This window comes from Tiliqua scincoides, chromosome 2 (assembly GCF_035046505.1).
Source record: "Tiliqua scincoides isolate rTilSci1 chromosome 2, rTilSci1.hap2, whole genome shotgun sequence".
Classification (NCBI taxonomy): domain Eukaryota; kingdom Metazoa; phylum Chordata; class Lepidosauria; order Squamata; family Scincidae; genus Tiliqua; species Tiliqua scincoides.
This window is the reverse complement of record NC_089822.1, coordinates 179,407,812-179,424,706: the sequence shown is the minus strand read 5'-3', so window position 1 is coordinate 179,424,706 and position 16,895 is coordinate 179,407,812. Positions and strand designations below refer to the sequence as shown.

General features: G+C 38.8%; 1 protein-coding gene across 1 annotated transcript in view; it reads right to left on the bottom strand.

Annotated features, from left to right (window-relative positions):
* Positions 1-343: 343 nt before the first annotated feature.
* CPEB4 (cytoplasmic polyadenylation element binding protein 4) overlaps positions 344-16,895 on the bottom strand; it is a 72,377-nt gene continuing 55,825 nt past the window's right edge. The window contains exons 4-9 of the mRNA XM_066614437.1: positions 16,549-16,722; positions 14,358-14,447; positions 12,203-12,321; positions 8,176-8,290; positions 7,744-7,925; positions 344-4,762 (exon numbers count right to left, since the gene is read on the bottom strand). Coding sequence (XP_066470534.1) covers positions 4,535-4,762; positions 7,744-7,925; positions 8,176-8,290; positions 12,203-12,321; positions 14,358-14,447; positions 16,549-16,722 — 908 coding nt within the window. The 3' untranslated portion in view covers positions 344-4,534. The remainder of the gene's footprint in view (positions 4,763-7,743; positions 7,926-8,175; positions 8,291-12,202; positions 12,322-14,357; positions 14,448-16,548; positions 16,723-16,895) is intronic.

The following is a 16,895-nucleotide window of genomic DNA, read 5'->3' as shown; positions in this document are numbered from 1 at the left end:
TGGAAATGCAACATTGCCAAAGGCCTGGTATTAAGTATTTCTAAGGCAACTTGAGTGTACAAAATGTTTTACAATTTTTCTGCTGCTAAAGATAATATGGGACAGGTTGGAGGTGCAGCTATCCTTCAAGATCAGCCCCTGCTCTTTGTGATTTGAATCCAAGATTCCTACAGCCAGGCTCAACACTCTTTCCATTCAACCACAATGGTCTTTCATGAACAATGGGCTAGGCAGACTGTTGGCCCAGCTGAAGAAATGTAAGGGTTATATTCAGACCCTTAAGGGCTCAGAGTAACAGACTGAGTAGTCATTGAGTTAAAAGTTTTATTCATTCAACATCTCACATTACAAATATTTAAAAATTATATGCATACTGGTATAAATAGTCATTTGCAAACTATTTAATAACATTAATTTTCCACTAGCACTTCAACAAATGAACTCTCTTAAAAAAGAAACTTGTGTTATAACTTAGAGTAGAACATACAAAAATATGAACTCAAATTGTGAAAATGACTTTAATAAAAAATGAATTACCCTTATTTAAAATGCTATAATAAATACTACAACCTCCCCATACACAGTAAAAACTATATGGAAATTCAGCCAAGTAGTACAAGTAACTGACATACTTAAATAACTTTTCCTTCTGATAATATGAGCATTACATTGCGGGAAAACATATTAGGGATTAGTAAAAACTAGACACCCACTTGCTAAAAGTTTCACTTCCAAAAAATATAACAAAAGAATCTGATGAAAATTATAAAAACTAATTATACTTTAAATTTTAAAAATATAAAAAATAAAACAGTTGAATACAATATTGTCCCAATTCTTACAATGCTATCAATCACAGTAGCTTTAAAATAAGATAATAAAATAAAGCAAATGACCAAAACCTCTTTTATTCCTTTTTTTAAAAAATAATCTCAAATTTACATTAGTAGAAAGATTGATTTCTGATTCTTTTCTTTAGAAACACCAGCAAGAAAGAGGATTTACTAGAACAGTAGAAAATGACATTTTTAAATGTCTGCAATTAAAAACAAAGAATTACACTGCAAAGATCTTCCAGAAGTCTGAAATAAGTATTGCACATAACTTGAAGTTAACTTGCCACAATTCATCACATTCAAGTTTTAAATCACCTTTTAAAACAGAAGGCTTTAACTCTTCAAGAAACAAAAAGGGGTGAATTATCAAGTCTTTCCAACAGCATCCTTATAAAACACTAAAGTCATTCACTGCAAGTTTTAGATTTGCTTTCTGCAGAGGTCTGTGTATGGAGAAGTAGATACTATATACCAAAAAAGCACGGGGCAGTGGGGGTTCCTTTACATATAAAATAATCAGAAACACTTTATTTTACACTGCAAAAATAACCATGTAATTACTCTGTAACTACATTGTAAATACATGGCCAGTGCCATGCTCGTGAGGGAAAATGACATGCTTGTTTACATCCCTTGAACTAAAGTGATACCCTAAGATTTTTAAACTAATTACATGTTAGTTATGCTTGGAGTAACATGGCAACTCCACCTCCCACATAATCAGAAGGACATATTATAATAGCAGTATTCTTAGTACAGAGTAATATTGATAATCATTTATGCCCTGTAAATTGAAGTGTAACCAAATAATCTGTAAACACGCTTTTCACACAATCACCACAAGTGAATATTAGTAGAATAACATTTTTTTTAATATTAGTCATGCATACTAACATTACATGCCCACCACTGGGCAGGCTTGGGTTTATTTCCTTAAATATGATTTAAAAGAGCAGACACATTTCTGCAAACACCTAACATCAATTTGTTAAGATTAAAAATGGCTAAACATTCACCAAAAAACATCTGCATTTGTGTATTACTTTTAAAAACCTATTAAGAAGCGGTAGACAATTTGGGATGTTACTTTTAAACTTCTACTCTATGCTTATGCATTAAATTTCAAGGGTCTAAAGACAAACTCTCTCATTTGTCACTTTCATGCTTTTTAAAAATTTCTTTTTTAAGTCTCAACTTTACATATAAGTATTTCTTAAATTATATGTACACCAAGTACCTGGTGCTGGGCTAAAGATGTTTAAGCAACATGCTTTCTTTCTCTGCAAATTCTAAAATAGCATTGCCAGTGCACAACATCCATAATTCAAAATGTATGCAGAGCACTGAAATGTATAAAAAGCAGAATATAAGAAAATAAAATTTATTAAAATTATTTATATTAAAAAATGAAGTATATGAAGATCTCTCAGTAATAAAAGTACAAAAAGCTACTCTTTGCAATATGAAAAATTGAGGTATTGCATAAAGAGATATCCCGTCAGTGAAAAGTGTGCCTAAAAATGCTCACTGTTGGAAAAACAAGATATACAAAAGTAGTGCATAACAAATATACATTATGTGCATGACAAAATAAGTTAGCTACAAAAACACTGTACCGAAATTCAGCAGGTCATGTACAAAGGGGAAAAATTATTATTCAAAGCTACTTCTCAAACAGTGTTATCTCTTGTAATGGTAACCCATCTCACCTGTTCACTGGATAGGATCGGCACAATAAGACACCCCAAGCCACCTACAAGCATTTTAAAAAATTAAAAGGAATATTCCAACTATAATTATGTACGTCAGAGAAAAAGGTCCCTGACAGTCTACAAAAGAACACTCTCCATTTGCATTTACTGTTGTCAATATTTGCAGGGATTTCATTAAAAGCAGCTCCCTTTCTCTACTTGACGAATAGACAGCAAATGTCTCCATTTTGACCTTTGGAAAATAACAAGGTATGTTTTATGTACTGAAAATCAAAACAGCTTTTCAAAGATAATTGGGAGGGAGTGGACTTACAGAAGAGCTTGTGTGTCTCTGTGTGTGGTGTTTTCCTGTAGCTGTGCTAAGGCAAGTCTTTGGTTTAAGTGTCTGTGGTGGTACCATGCCAGTTCAGATTGCCAATGGACTGGTTTGTTTTGCACACTGCTACAAAAACACTTATTAAGAGCTGAACACATTCACTCCTATCAGTTTTCTCAGATTTACAGAGAATCAAGTGACTACTTCAAACTGACCAACACCACCCCTGCGCCTTAGCTTTAACATGTACTGTGTTCCCACTTATATGTTTAAAACACCATATGCTTTACTCAGCAAGTTGGTACTTTAAAGCCCTGTAATTCTCTATTTTCTGTGCGAAGTTCTAAAAAAGAATTCTTTGTTAACATTCCCTTACTCACTTGCTCTCTGCTGGAAGTCAGGCATATTCTTTACAGATACGCATACTTATTCATTCAGCCAACAGTGCACGCCTGGAAACAAACTTCACTTTGTCCCTCTTATGCTTTCTATGATACAGCTTCTGATTTTACACCCCAGAGTAAGCCCAATAAGCAGCCAAATTTTGATTTGTGTAAGTAGGTTACTAGTATTTGGGGGGGGGGCGGGGTCAAAATGATAAGCTTGAGGTATTTCTTTAGGTTCTTGTATTTCATGTCAAAATGGAGAGCAAAGGCTGGCCCCTGATTAACATTAGTAAATTAGGATATAGAGTTCTATATAACCATCAAAAATAAAATCTATACATTTGTTCTTCAGGAGAGGACATGCCAGTTCACTAGTTGTCATTACTTTAGCTTTGGTAGGATTTCTAGGGCTGTACTCTGATAATGACGTTTCTTTAAAAATAATAATAATAATAATAAGTGCACTCCCCACCCACCCACCCCCAGTAGTAAACAGACCCAGGATTTACATTCGGGAACTTTTAAAATGATTGCTTGGATGAAGAACACAGATCTAAACTCTGCCTACTCAATTAGTAAAAATTTGAATGTGGTGGGAAGTCGGAGGCACGGTGAGACACACATACTGTGCTAAAAATTTAGCTTCGGAACCTTTAAATAAAAACTTAAGTTAATGCGTTGCTTTAAACCTTGCTCATGCATTTTTGTTGCTTTAAACATGCTCTTTCCTGTTATTAGATTAACGGCTAACTGTTTCCATTGCTATAAAATCATAGGCGGCAAGAAAACAGGCTTCCCAGAAGTTTGGGCAGGGATGGGAAGAAGGGAAGGGCAGACAAAGTGTCAGAATAGATTCATAGTGTTCCTATCTCATGGTTACTTTAATAAAAGTATTTCTATTGATTTTATTATTAGCAATAATTTAATTAAAAAACAAAATACTCTATTGTTTCATTTCTCTTCTCTTAATATTGTTCTCTCTTCCTCCAAGAAAAGATAGCAGGAAAGCAGTGTCCTCTTGTTAACTAAAGGTCAGAGAACCTGGCTTCCGTGCATTATGTTATCCATATGCAAAGAAGTTTCCAATACAGTTTAATGACAGGATTCTACAAAATACCTATATGATCATAGGTCACTCTTTCGTTACGCTATTGTTAAATTACAGACTACAACAGGACATGCTATCTTGAGTAAGAGAGAAGAGGGAGGGAGGGCAAGGGAATCAGGATAACAGAAGAGTGCACTTATTTTGAGGCCTGCATATGAACACGCTGCAGCAATCACTTAATTCCAGCGGAATGAAATATGTCTCGGACGATCTCCTCCCTCCTTCACCAGGGGCTTGTGGAATTCCCTGCCAGCACGTGAATGGATAGCAGCCCAGCAATATTCACAGTAATACTGCAAACAGGTAACGTTAGCACAGAAAAATGGAGCAAACTTTCCACCACAACGGGCCCCCTGACATTCATCACACAGCTGATCATCCAAGACATATGGCTTAACTTCCACCTGTTGAAAGAAGGAGAAAAAAGGTTTAAAGTTTATATACTTGTGTATTTTCTTCATTAGGTACTACTGCAATCCAATTGTCAAGTAATATAGATACCTCAATTAATACTCCATTATGCTAAGAATATAAGGACATATCTGCTGGAACAGACTGAGGATCTGTTGAGTCCAGCATCCCAACAGCAGCCACTCAGATGGCCTTGGAAGTCTGCAAGCAGAATTGAAGGCAACAGTCCTCCTCTGTACCATATCAGTACATTTGTCCTGTGAGGGCAATTCCAACTTCAGGGTAGCAATTCAGATTTGGAAATTTTTTTGAGTGAAAATTTAAAATACAAAATATACACTTCTTCTAGTATTATAGCCCTGATCCGCTGCTGCCCCCACCACTTCAGCTGCGTTTACCATTTTAAAAAATTTAGCAGATCCAATCACAGAATATCTTCTTATAGTTCTTGTATCATTATGAATATTCATATACCACTTTTCAACAAACAAAGCAATTTACAGACAAAAATCAAACAATTAAATGATTCCCTGTCCTAAAAGGGTTCACAATCTAAAAAGATGCAGAAGAACATCAGTAAATAAACAGCCACTAGAAAAAAAAAACTGTGCTGGGGTGAAGGGGGACAATTATTCTGCCCTTGCTACATATAAGAGTAGCACCACTTGAAAAGTATCTTACATCAAGCAATTAATAAAAACAAGTAGTTACTGAACACACTCCATTCAGTCTTGCTGCCAGAACAGTATGGGTAAATTAACTTTCATTTTATATGCTAAATGGAGAGATTTATTTCAGAGGGTGCAATGGGATTTGAGAGAGAGACAGAGAGAGAGAGCCTTGAAAATTCTGGAGTGTGGGTATTCAGACAATTGAGAGGCATGTTCATACACTTTAAATTCCAAAGAAATACATATACACAAGATGACCCTGATCCACAAACTGGGTGATGAATCAGAGATGCTATAACACTGCCAGTTAGGGCCATATTGCACGGAATAATGGAGCAGTTCCTGACCCACAGATCTTTATGTACATGCTGCATGTACAATGGGCAAAGTTCTCCACATGCTCAACTAATATAAAGATCAGTTTCCACTGTTAGCTTCAACAATGCAGATCCCTATTTGATGGGGAATCCTACAGGTCCAGCCTATTTATACATGGATTTTTATACATGAATTTGACACAACACGAATGGCCCCTGCAAATGAAAAGGAATGTTCTGATCCCTGGAGAAGGGGAAAAATGCATCCCTTTAAAATCAGTCTAAAAAACTGAACAGTCCTTTAACAATAGCCTCCTTAATGAGGGAGAGAGAGAGAGGGCAGCTGGCTGACAATCCTTCTCTCTCCAGCAGACCCCTCCCTTTCCCTTGAGCAAAGAAAGGTGATCACTTTGCATTGGTGAAGGGAGGGGCTGAGTGAATCGCCTTTCTTTCTAAGCTCTTGGAGGAGGACTAATTGATGGATTTTCTTTTTAAAGACTCTTATCTTATATCACAAAGGTCAGCAAGGCTGTTTTTAAATCACCAGAGGAAAGAGACTTTGTTTTTTAAATTGGTTTGCTATAGTGTGTTTTTTTGCCATCCACATGAGTGCTTGGAATGAATAATGAGGCTCGACCTGTATATCCAATCTCTTTCTGCCTCCCTCAAAAAAAAACAAAAAAGGTTTGTCATCTTTGACAATGTTTTTAGTCTTGCACACATTATCAGAATCTCTATGAAAAACCATGCATACATCTTTGGGGTTTGAACAAATCAATCCAGCGAGAAGAATTGCCTGTGTGCATTTTTGTACACAGAGGATTCGATCTGGATGGCATATGGATCACCACTGCTGGAGACTGTGTGCAGGAGACTGTGTGCAGAAATGTTTAATATCTCTCCTTTCCCCTCCCCATTGGTCAGTGCCCAAGGTGGCTCACATGATTTTTCTACATAGTAGTAGAATACAAAGGTGAAAGGGGAAGGGGTATGTGCCTCTGGTTTCTCCACCTCTTCTTCACAGGGCAGTTGGTGTTTCCCTGTGAGGAGGAAGGGCATTACATTTCTTTATGGAATTTCAAGTATGTACTGTTAGCAACAGTAAACCTAACCCTGCATTGCCCACTCCTATGTATCATGACAGGGAATCTTGTCACACAATCAAGACTCTTCCTTTTTTATTTGCTTTTCCTTTTAAAAATACAAAGAAGGGAGACCATGACAATCTGATGTCTCGATTTGAAATTGGAAGCCTTAAGGACAAGTTGCCAAATTGTTAGGAAATCAGTGTGTAGAACTGGCCAGGAAGATCTCACATACTGGAAAATTTAGCTAAATCCTTATTTGACATATACAGATATAAAGTGGTGAGCAGGTCAGTGAATTAAAAGGAAACATGAAAATGTGTGGCAAAGATATTCTTGCTATTGTTGGCTTAACCTGGCAGAGAATGTTCAACAGCTTGTTTTAACATCAACACAAAATGATGGTTTAGGTAATAATGTACTGCATCATTGCTACGTAATCTACATTCACATAAAACAGAACTTGAGAAAGAACCTCACACAAGTCTGGCAGAAATGAATGGAAACAGTGCAGCAGCGGCATGCCTTCCACTGTGTTGAACTAGTTGACCATTCTACTCCCAACACATAGGCAGGGTGAAAGAGAGGCCAACAGTAAGCAAGTCATGCAGAGGTAACAGGATAACACTAGGAACACAGGCTTATGGGGTGCTACAGGAAACATCTCTGAAGGTAAAAGTTGATTCAGAAAGTGCCAGAAGGAATTAAAAGCCTGTTTTATAACTAGTTATTTCAATCTCAGACATTAGGAGATTTTTTTGAAAGCATATAACTTAGTAATATGGTGAAAAAATACTCTATTTGTACGAAAGCCTTTTCTCCTGTCACACATGAACACTTCTATAGAAGTAAGCCAGCAAAAGAACGCTGAGTAATAAACAGAATGTGCTCTAGCCCTTACCCGTTTATCTATCTCTCCATGCTGCAGCTGAACAAAGCGGGCACTGATAGCAGCTATGTAACTCTGTTGATTAGAAAATGCAACACGCCCAGCTCCTTTTGGGTACTTCAGCTCAGGATCTGTGTCAATTCCAGCATAGCAAACTCCTCCATAGAGTCGATCCATAATCATTGCAAGCTCCACTAAAACAAAGTAGTAAGAAACAATTTACCTAGATAATTTCCACACAGATCTCCTCCCTTTGTAGGCCCTGGACATACATGCTTATTTGTTCTCTTGTATCTGGAAATAACTGGAGTGTCAGCAAAAGTTAAATTTAGCAAGCACTGGCATATTTCTATAACAGAAATAAGGACACAATGTTCCTGCACAGCAGTAAGGCAGCTTGGGCAGAATCAACGAGCCATTTTCCTTATTCTCTGCATACCATACCTGCTCGCAAGGGTCTTGGAACTCCTCCTACAAAAATAGTTTTCCGTGGATCTAGGGGCTGTGAGCCATCCATTACAAAGTCACTATCACTAAGATTCCAAGGCCGGATCTGAACCTACAAGCAGAAAACAAGATTGTACCACTCACAAATCACATTGAAAGCAAGAAATATACAAAAACATAGCCATCTCCAGAAAATGAAGAAATTTTGCATTCCTATATGGTACTCATTGACTGACTTTTCGAATCTGCTTTCTTAGCAATCATTTTAACCCAAGCAACATCACAATCAGGTTTCCAATGATATAAGTCAAAGGCGTCCAAACTTTTTGGCAGGAGGGCCACATCAACTCTCTGACACTGTGTCGGGGGCTGGGGGGAAAAATTAATTTACATTTCCAAATTTGAATAAATTTACATAAGTTTACATAAATGAATATATTAGAGATGGAACCTATATGAATGAATGAAGGTTTTCAGTGTTTTCTCAAGTCAGAAATGCAGAAAGCAGTGTTACATGTTTTTAATCCAAGGGCATATTTTATAAATTATAATTAAAATTATAATTGCCTTAAAAGTGTACTAAGTGGGTGGTATAGTGTCAGCAAATGCAGCTACATGCATGCAGAAGTGTTAGAGATTTTTTTTTTGAAGATTTTGTAGACTTTAGTGGTTTTTTTTATGAAAGTGCAGAAAGCGGTGTTATGCATTTTTATTTCTTTATCAATGAAAAAACCCACATCTAGCTATTAGGGGAGGCAAAGGGCATGTATCATGGAACCAGCTAAGTCTGCACATCGGTCTAGGAGAGGTGCAGTACTTATGCCCCTTATCCTTTAATTGCAAGATCAATACCTTGTTGACCCTATCATGCCTCAGAGCTGATCATGGTTATGGTATATTTTTGCTGTCTAGTCTAGAGTGTTCAGCAAGAACTAGAAGTGCTGTAGTGGGGGATGCCTTCTGTTGCATTTTCAGTTCTTTGGATCAGGATTAGCAATTTCTGAATTGGAGCCAACACCAATCACAGAATCAGAAGGCTGAAAAGCACTTGATGACCATCTGGGCACTGTGTGCTCGATCAGAATACTTTAACAGTAAATACCTAAATCTTCCTCTTCCCCCTGCCCATGATCAACCTACGTTAGCTTGTGGTACACACTAATCAAGGTAACAGACAAATCAAACTAGATGACTGTCCAATTCTAGGAATAGTGTAATAGCATAGTCCTATGTAATGTCCACTCAGAAGTAAGTTCTATTATGTTCAATAAGACTTATTGCCAGGGAAGTGTGTACAGGATTGCAGCATAAATTTAGCAAATTGTTGATGAATGTTCTAAGCGGCCTCAAGTATTTATATAAGATGGCACAAAAACCTAATTTAGTTAATCCAATTTAGATGGCTTGAATGAGCAAAGCCACATACTACATGGGAAGACCAAGGACAAAACAAGTAACTAGACAATCTTACCAAGAAATGCCTTCTCCAGCACCAAATATGGCAATCTTTAGACATGGAGTCTTATGAAACAGTAGCTAAGATGGATATTCACTGTTCCCTTGTTTGTATCATATTTTCTAAAGATTCCTGTTCTCATGATTATATACTGCTACAATCTGTGCAAAAATCTAGGGTTTATTTTTGTGTTAGAGGAACCAGTCAATTTCCTATCTCAACAAGATATAAACTAATATATAAAATGTATTTATATTAAGCTATGATAATTGCTGTCCTTATAAATATGGCCTATTCTAAACCTATAATTACTCTTTGGTTTACTGTAGCACAGTCCTTTATAATACATAAAGCCTGCAGGGAAAGGTTATCAAACATCTAAATAAAAATGTTAACACAAAATAGGATTTATGGAGACTTCATATATACAGTACCATCTATGGCAGTGTTTCTCAAACTGTGGGTTGGGACCCACCAGGTGGGTCACAAGCCAATTTCAGATGGGTCCCCATTCATTTCAAAATTTTATTTTTAATAGACTTGATGCCACCATGGTAAGTGACTGCATCTGGGGAAATGTTACAGACCTGTACTTTTAACAAGTTACTGTGTATATTCTTTTAATAATGATAGTAAATGGGACTTATTCCTGGGTACGAACTGCAGCCTAGGATTGTTAAAAATTTTCCTGCTTGATGATGTCACTTCTGGTCATGACATCACTCCCAGTGGATCCTGACAGATTCTGATTCTAAAACGTGGGTCCCGGTGCTAAATATGTGAGAACCACTGATCTATGGCATTACATGTCTACATACAACTCAATAATATGCTCATCAACAGTAATCTGTTAAGGCCACACTGAGTTTCATTATGCACATACTTATTTATAACCTGAAAACAAATTTTGAAGTCTTCTTGACCAATTCCTTTTGATTTGGAGATCAACTAGTTCTCTAACCAAATATAGGAAGTCCTAAATTAGCATTGTTTCATTCAACAGTTTCATTTTAATATTGATGAGATGTACCTCCCAATTATGGGCAACCCAAACAAGTCAGGAAAGGAATAGGATTGGTGGAGTGGGGAAGGCAAGATGCCCTGCAGAGTCCCATATGAATGCAAACACCAGCAAAAAAATGAAACCAGTGACTGCGCAATGACGAAAGTTGGGTTACCAGAACACACCTGCCTGAACTTAATGAGATTCTCTAGCAGATGGGTGGGGCTTGTGGAGCCCTTGGGGGCTCACTGATGTGGTCTGGCTCACTACATATAGATGGAGGGGTGCACTGAGGTGGGAGGGTCAGTCCCACACGCACGCATAGGAGGCTGGCTAGACTTTTAGCAACAGCAGCTACCACTTCCTCCTCCTCATGGCTGGTTCCAGTGCTTACCTGCTGCAGCCCCATTGCCTTAAATGCTGTGTTTGCAGTGTCACTGGGAGCTGGAGAAGTGGCAGAGAGCAAGAATGAAAAGAAGGGGAAACAAGCCCATGCTTAGCTGCTGTGGCTTTCTCTGAGCCAGCCGCCTGCCTCACACACCAAAAGAAATGTAATGGGGAGCCATGGCCAATGGCCAGTATATCAATTAGCCTAGGATAAAATTGGTTTTATTATACATCATTTCCCTTAAAGTCATAGTTTCCAAGAACCTATTGAAGATGTTAAATGAGGACTTCCTATACAGCTCAGCTATCATGCCAAGGTTTTATTTATGCATTAAAATTAGCACTATCAGGAACGCACAGAACTGGTTCATGGTACCCAATGATGCCTAGTCAGTATCTGGTCCCCTCAAAGCACATACAGATGTGGGGCTCTGTGGGCCAATGACAGTGCTAATTTAAATGCACTCTCACATGAGAGTATCTCATGAGAGATACATGAGATACTCTCACATGAGAGTATCTAACAATGAGTTAGAGCACGGCGGTCTAACAGCAGCTGGGGGGCTGCACAACCCTGGCATGACCCCTGACTGCACAGACAGGGAAGTAACTGGCAGTGATTTTACCATGTCACTGCCAATTACTTCCATGTTCTGAGCTGTTGAAGTTACTCAGCAGGCTCAGTTGGAAGGAGGTGAAGGAGAAGCTAGAACGGTGTAGCAGGGAGACTATAAAGCCTCTGAAGTGGGAGGAGGTGGGGGGTTGTGGCAGGGCTATTGGGGGGCCACCAAAAAAGGCTGTGTGTCAGACCATGCTGGGTTAGAGTGAACCAGGCTATAGGGTTTCTGTAAAATAAAGACATACTTTCATAAACATCAGTAAAGCCCTGGTCAGTAATTAATTTTTAACAGGGGCACTATGTTGAATTCAGCAAGCTGAGGGGCCTGCAACTCTGGCTCTGCAGACTCACCCACTCCTACATGAACCCATGCACAGGCAAAGGCTTGTTTGCCCCTTCTCCTCTGTGCAAATAGTGACTGGCTTGGCCACTTATGCATCTTACAGCACAATCCTATGCAGGTTTACTTGGACATAAGTCCTATTCTGTTCTATAAGGCTCACTTTCTGGTAAGTGTATTTAAGACTACAGTCTAAGAGAACATGAAAATTTCACTTACTGGTTTATCTTTAATTGTGGGACTGGAAACACACAGGTAGAGTTTTCCATCCTCTTCAATACATGCATCAATCAAAGCCTGTACAGAGCTTTCATCTTGGAATAGTAAGAATGCATATCCTGGTTAAGGAAACAGACACAGATCTTGCAAAAATTTTGTAGGATTTTTTGTTTCCTATTTTGTTCATTAAAATTTGTGCACTTAGGCTCCGCATAACCACAACAGAGTAAGTCCTTGTCACACATTTGGGTGATATGAAGCCTCTTTGTAGAGACAGTAGGAAAAGCTCTGATCATAGCAAAGGCAGGTAAAGAGTAGACTAAAAGAGCCAATAATAAATAATAAATAATAAACTTTATGTATATCCCGCCCTTCTCCCTAAAGGGACCCAAGGCTCCCTGCATTTCTTACCCAGGCAAGCATCCTGAACTTTTTCTGATAATCAAGTTTAATCTGAAGGGAGCAACTTTACTGGTGAATTCCCTAACCCCAGAAAAAGTAATACCCCAGTACAGTAAAAGTCATGTTATTTGGCATTTGGTTAAGCTGGGAACCAAATTAACTGGAATCTTTGCCAGCTGCCTCAGTAGGTGGAGATGCCAGTTGTAAGAGTGCTGCTTATCAAAGCGCTGACTAAGTAAGTCTTCTAGCCCCCCACTCCCACTTACCTGATAGAACTCATTCTGTGCAGCTCTGCCCAAGTTTCTTCTTCAGAAGGACCCTCCAGGAATAGAGATATTCAGAAGTGGAATGTTTTTATTCCTAGAGGGTGTTTGTGAGGAAGGAAGAAGGGTGGGGTGGCACCACAGAAAGAGCCTGGTCAGGTAAATAAGGGAAAAGAGGAGGAAGAACCAACATGAGTCTCACACTGGTCATTCCATCTTTCCCTGTCCTCCATCAATTTGCACTTTCTCTCCTGGTCAGGTAAGTAAGGGAGAAAAGGGAGCCCTGTTGGGGGGAGGGAGGTTAAAAGTTATGTTAACTGGTATATTTTGGCAATTGGTGATCCACATAAGCCATGATTGTCAGATAACACAACTTTTACTATACACTGTGTAACATGTAAGCTTTCATTATTCATTGTGGAAGGTGTTAAGTAGAACAAGGAACAAAGAAGACACAGGATATAGAAAGTAAATAAGACACTGAAAAGACAGGGCATAAACTGAACAGTGGCTAAACAAATTGGTATCAATAGTCTATCCTGAAGGGCAGTATTTATTGGTGCCAGGCTGCACTAGGGCCGTACTTTACTTTGAGGGTGTTAGCTTGAGGGGGTAGCATGCACAAGTTATCCAAGGCTTCCCCCTCCCCTCATGCAGCTGGGAAGTCGAGGACAGAGAGGAAAATGGCTTTCTTCTCCCTCCTTTACCACATTACCTCTGCCATCACTGTGGGTGGGCAAGTAAGACAGGCTGGTAGGCAACCCAAATGTCCAAGAGGGACACAGGAGGAAGAACTACCTGTGCAAGACTTACATGGGAAGCTTCTCTTCTTCCTCTGGTCTGTCCACACACCCAGCCATTCAACTTACTCTTAAGGAACCAAGGTTTCTGGAGAGAAATACAACTGTCTAGGTGGTGAAGTAAGGACCAGCACAAGTTTCACAGTTCATTCTCTCATCAATTCACACTTGCTCTCCAGGGACCAGTGCTCTTGGAGATCAAGCAAGCAACCCAATAGGCAGAAGCAACAGACTGAGGTGCTTAGCTGAGCATGTGGCCCTACTGCTACAGTGCTGGGGTTTTCAATGGTCAATTGGGTGGGTCCTGGGGAGCGTATGGATCCTCACCTAATGCCTGACCTGGCCAACCTTTGATGCTGCTCATGCTGCAGTGGCTGATGTAAAATCATGGTCTTATGGTGAGAGAAGCAACAAAGAATACTTTCAAACAGAGAGGAAACAAACACTCAAAAATACTTTTAATTGGCAATACTACTAAGTTAGCACTCTCATGGTGTAACCCTGTGAGGTGTAGTGGATAGAGCATTGGACAAGGACAAGGTGGACATGAGTTCTAATCTCCTCTCAGCATGAAGCTCACTTCTGGCATGTCAACACCTGCCGGCCTAACCTAGCTAAAAGGGTGATCGTTAACTGCTCTGAGCTCTTTGAAGGAAAACAGCATTCAAAAATGTGGCAGACAATGGTTACCTTTAGGTGGAAAATAGGATTTGCTTTCAGCCTTATGAGGCCAATCCACAATCAAGGGGCCAAAGCGACGAAAGCTAGCTGTGATCTCATCTATAAGTCAGAAAAACAAGCAGAAAAAAAAAATGATCACAAAACTGTCCAAATGAACAGCAGTGTCAAGCATTTTGTAATACCTTGGTCTAGCTTACAAGTACGTTCTGCAACCCTCACAGATTGAGACAACTGATAATGTTTTGCTGTGGAAAGGAGAGACTTGACAAGTCAAAGCATATGTTTAATAATACAAAAGAAAACAGTTCAGATCAAAGCTGTGCCTTTCTGGTTACAAACAGGGATTTACAGCAGCAGCTCACTCAAAGGAATGAAATCACTGGATCCGAACAGCTACCACATCCTAGCTTCAGGCATTCTCCCACAGATAGCATGCAGAGTCTGAATCAGAGTGCTGAGCAGTCTGCTCTGCAAGCTGCCTTGCAAAAGGCTAAGAGAAAGGGAAAGGAATATCACATGGTCTAGTCATGCCTGCTTCACATGCTTATGCCACATCTGTGCACATTATCTGAGCTTGACCTCAGACTAACCAGAAGTGCTTGCAGAAACCAGTTATGTAACAGCTACAGAGAAGAGGATGCAGACAGCGTGTATCCAGCACCACATTAGTAGGAAGCAATTGCTGCAGCCATTTCAACACCTTCCTCCATTTCAAAATAAAGCTCAGGTGACTTGCACACTGAGTCATTTAGAAAAATCTATCTATTGTACAACTCTTTTTGAGGCAGAACAGAATTGCCTCCCAAGTCTAGTTTTAAAAACTCAAGACTTAAATTATTTCAAAAATAGGAAAATGTAGTGCTTAAACATCACACAATATCTAGTCAATTAAAAAAAAACACACTTTATCTACCTTCCTCCAATCATTTCTCATTTTACTTAAATCCCTCCTAAACAACCTCTAGATTTTCACACACTCTTATCAGCATGTTTTTCCTCTTTGAACTGATCACAACCTTTCCATATTCCTTCATTTGCATGCATCAGAGATGCTCAACTGGGAGAACAGTTTTACTTTTTGTACCAGAGAACAAAGAAATGGTATACGTGAGAGACCGGTAGGAGCCAATGCAGCATAAATAAACAATCCTGCTGACAGTCTAGATGGGAACAAAGTTTATGAAAAACTCATAGCTTATTCAGGTTCACTTAAAAGGTGCAATATCATTCCCACAACTACACTGCTGATCTCATAGCAGAGAGGAGTCATAAACACAGAAGTATCATCAGAGTTGCAGAGATTCTGCCATCACATTTGGCTTGCTATAAAAATTCCTTTTTCTTGCCCTTACATCAACTGAAGGACTGAAGTGAGTTTGCAACAACTTTTCTCCCGCTTGCAGCGGCACTGGCTATGCTATGTGCTCCATTCTATTAAAAAAATATGGAAGTGTGTAAAATAGTGTACATGCTTGCAATTTTTCAAATTTCCATGACTTCAAATATCATATTTTAGGGATTCCTAGGAAATCAAATTGCAACTTTAAAAAAAGGCTTATTCTACTTCTTCAATTAGTTCTTTGAGCAAACCAATCTGCCTAGCTAGCATAGTTTAAATAAAGGCATATCCTGTAATAACTACAGCTCTAAGCTTGCTCACACTGTCAGCAGCATTTATTATTAAACACAATTTCTAAGAATCATGTAGGAATAATTTACTGCTCCACTGAAATACATTATTGCAAAGAGTCTGTGCCTTAAGTACTGTCCCCTTAAACATCTGAAGTATTACATTCCTAAGGCAGGCACTAAACTTGTATCTATATTAAAAACTTTAGCATGACAATACCTAAAAATTAGATTTTCATCAAGAGTTTTATGGCATCAATCACAATAGTATACAAACTGACTGAGACAGTTTGTATGTATGGAGAAAAAAATCCTAACCTGTTAGTGTGCAGATCATAACTCCTTATCCTCTAGTTTATAACCCAGCAGTTCATGTATTTGACAGCTCATCGTTTAGATATTCCTTTCATAACCCAAAAAACCAGCACGCAGTCAGGACGTGAAAAACATACAATGCTCAGCATTTCATCCAAAATATGAGAAGTATAGGCTGCCTCCTCCCAAATGTCACAATTAAGTCTGGCATCTAGTTACTCTATATAGTCTTGGCTACGGTAATATTCAAGTTTACCTTCATCGATATCGGGTGGCAAGCCACCTACAAACACCTTGCGAGAGTATCGTTCCACTCGCTCGCCATTTTGGTGGGAGAAGCAGTGTGGTGATCCTAAGCCACTATGGAGAGTCTGATCGCCACGTCCATCATCCAGAAACCCATCTTCCATTGGGAACAGTGAGGACTGACCTACAACAAAGACGACAAAAATGCAAAACATACTAACAAATAGGAATTATTAAATAGGAATGATCATTCCATTAATATTAACCATGGCATCAGTAGTGTCACTGATTTTTGTACAATAAAAAAATAAAATGAACATCAACACCATGTTTTTCTTACTCCTATAGCCTCATAAC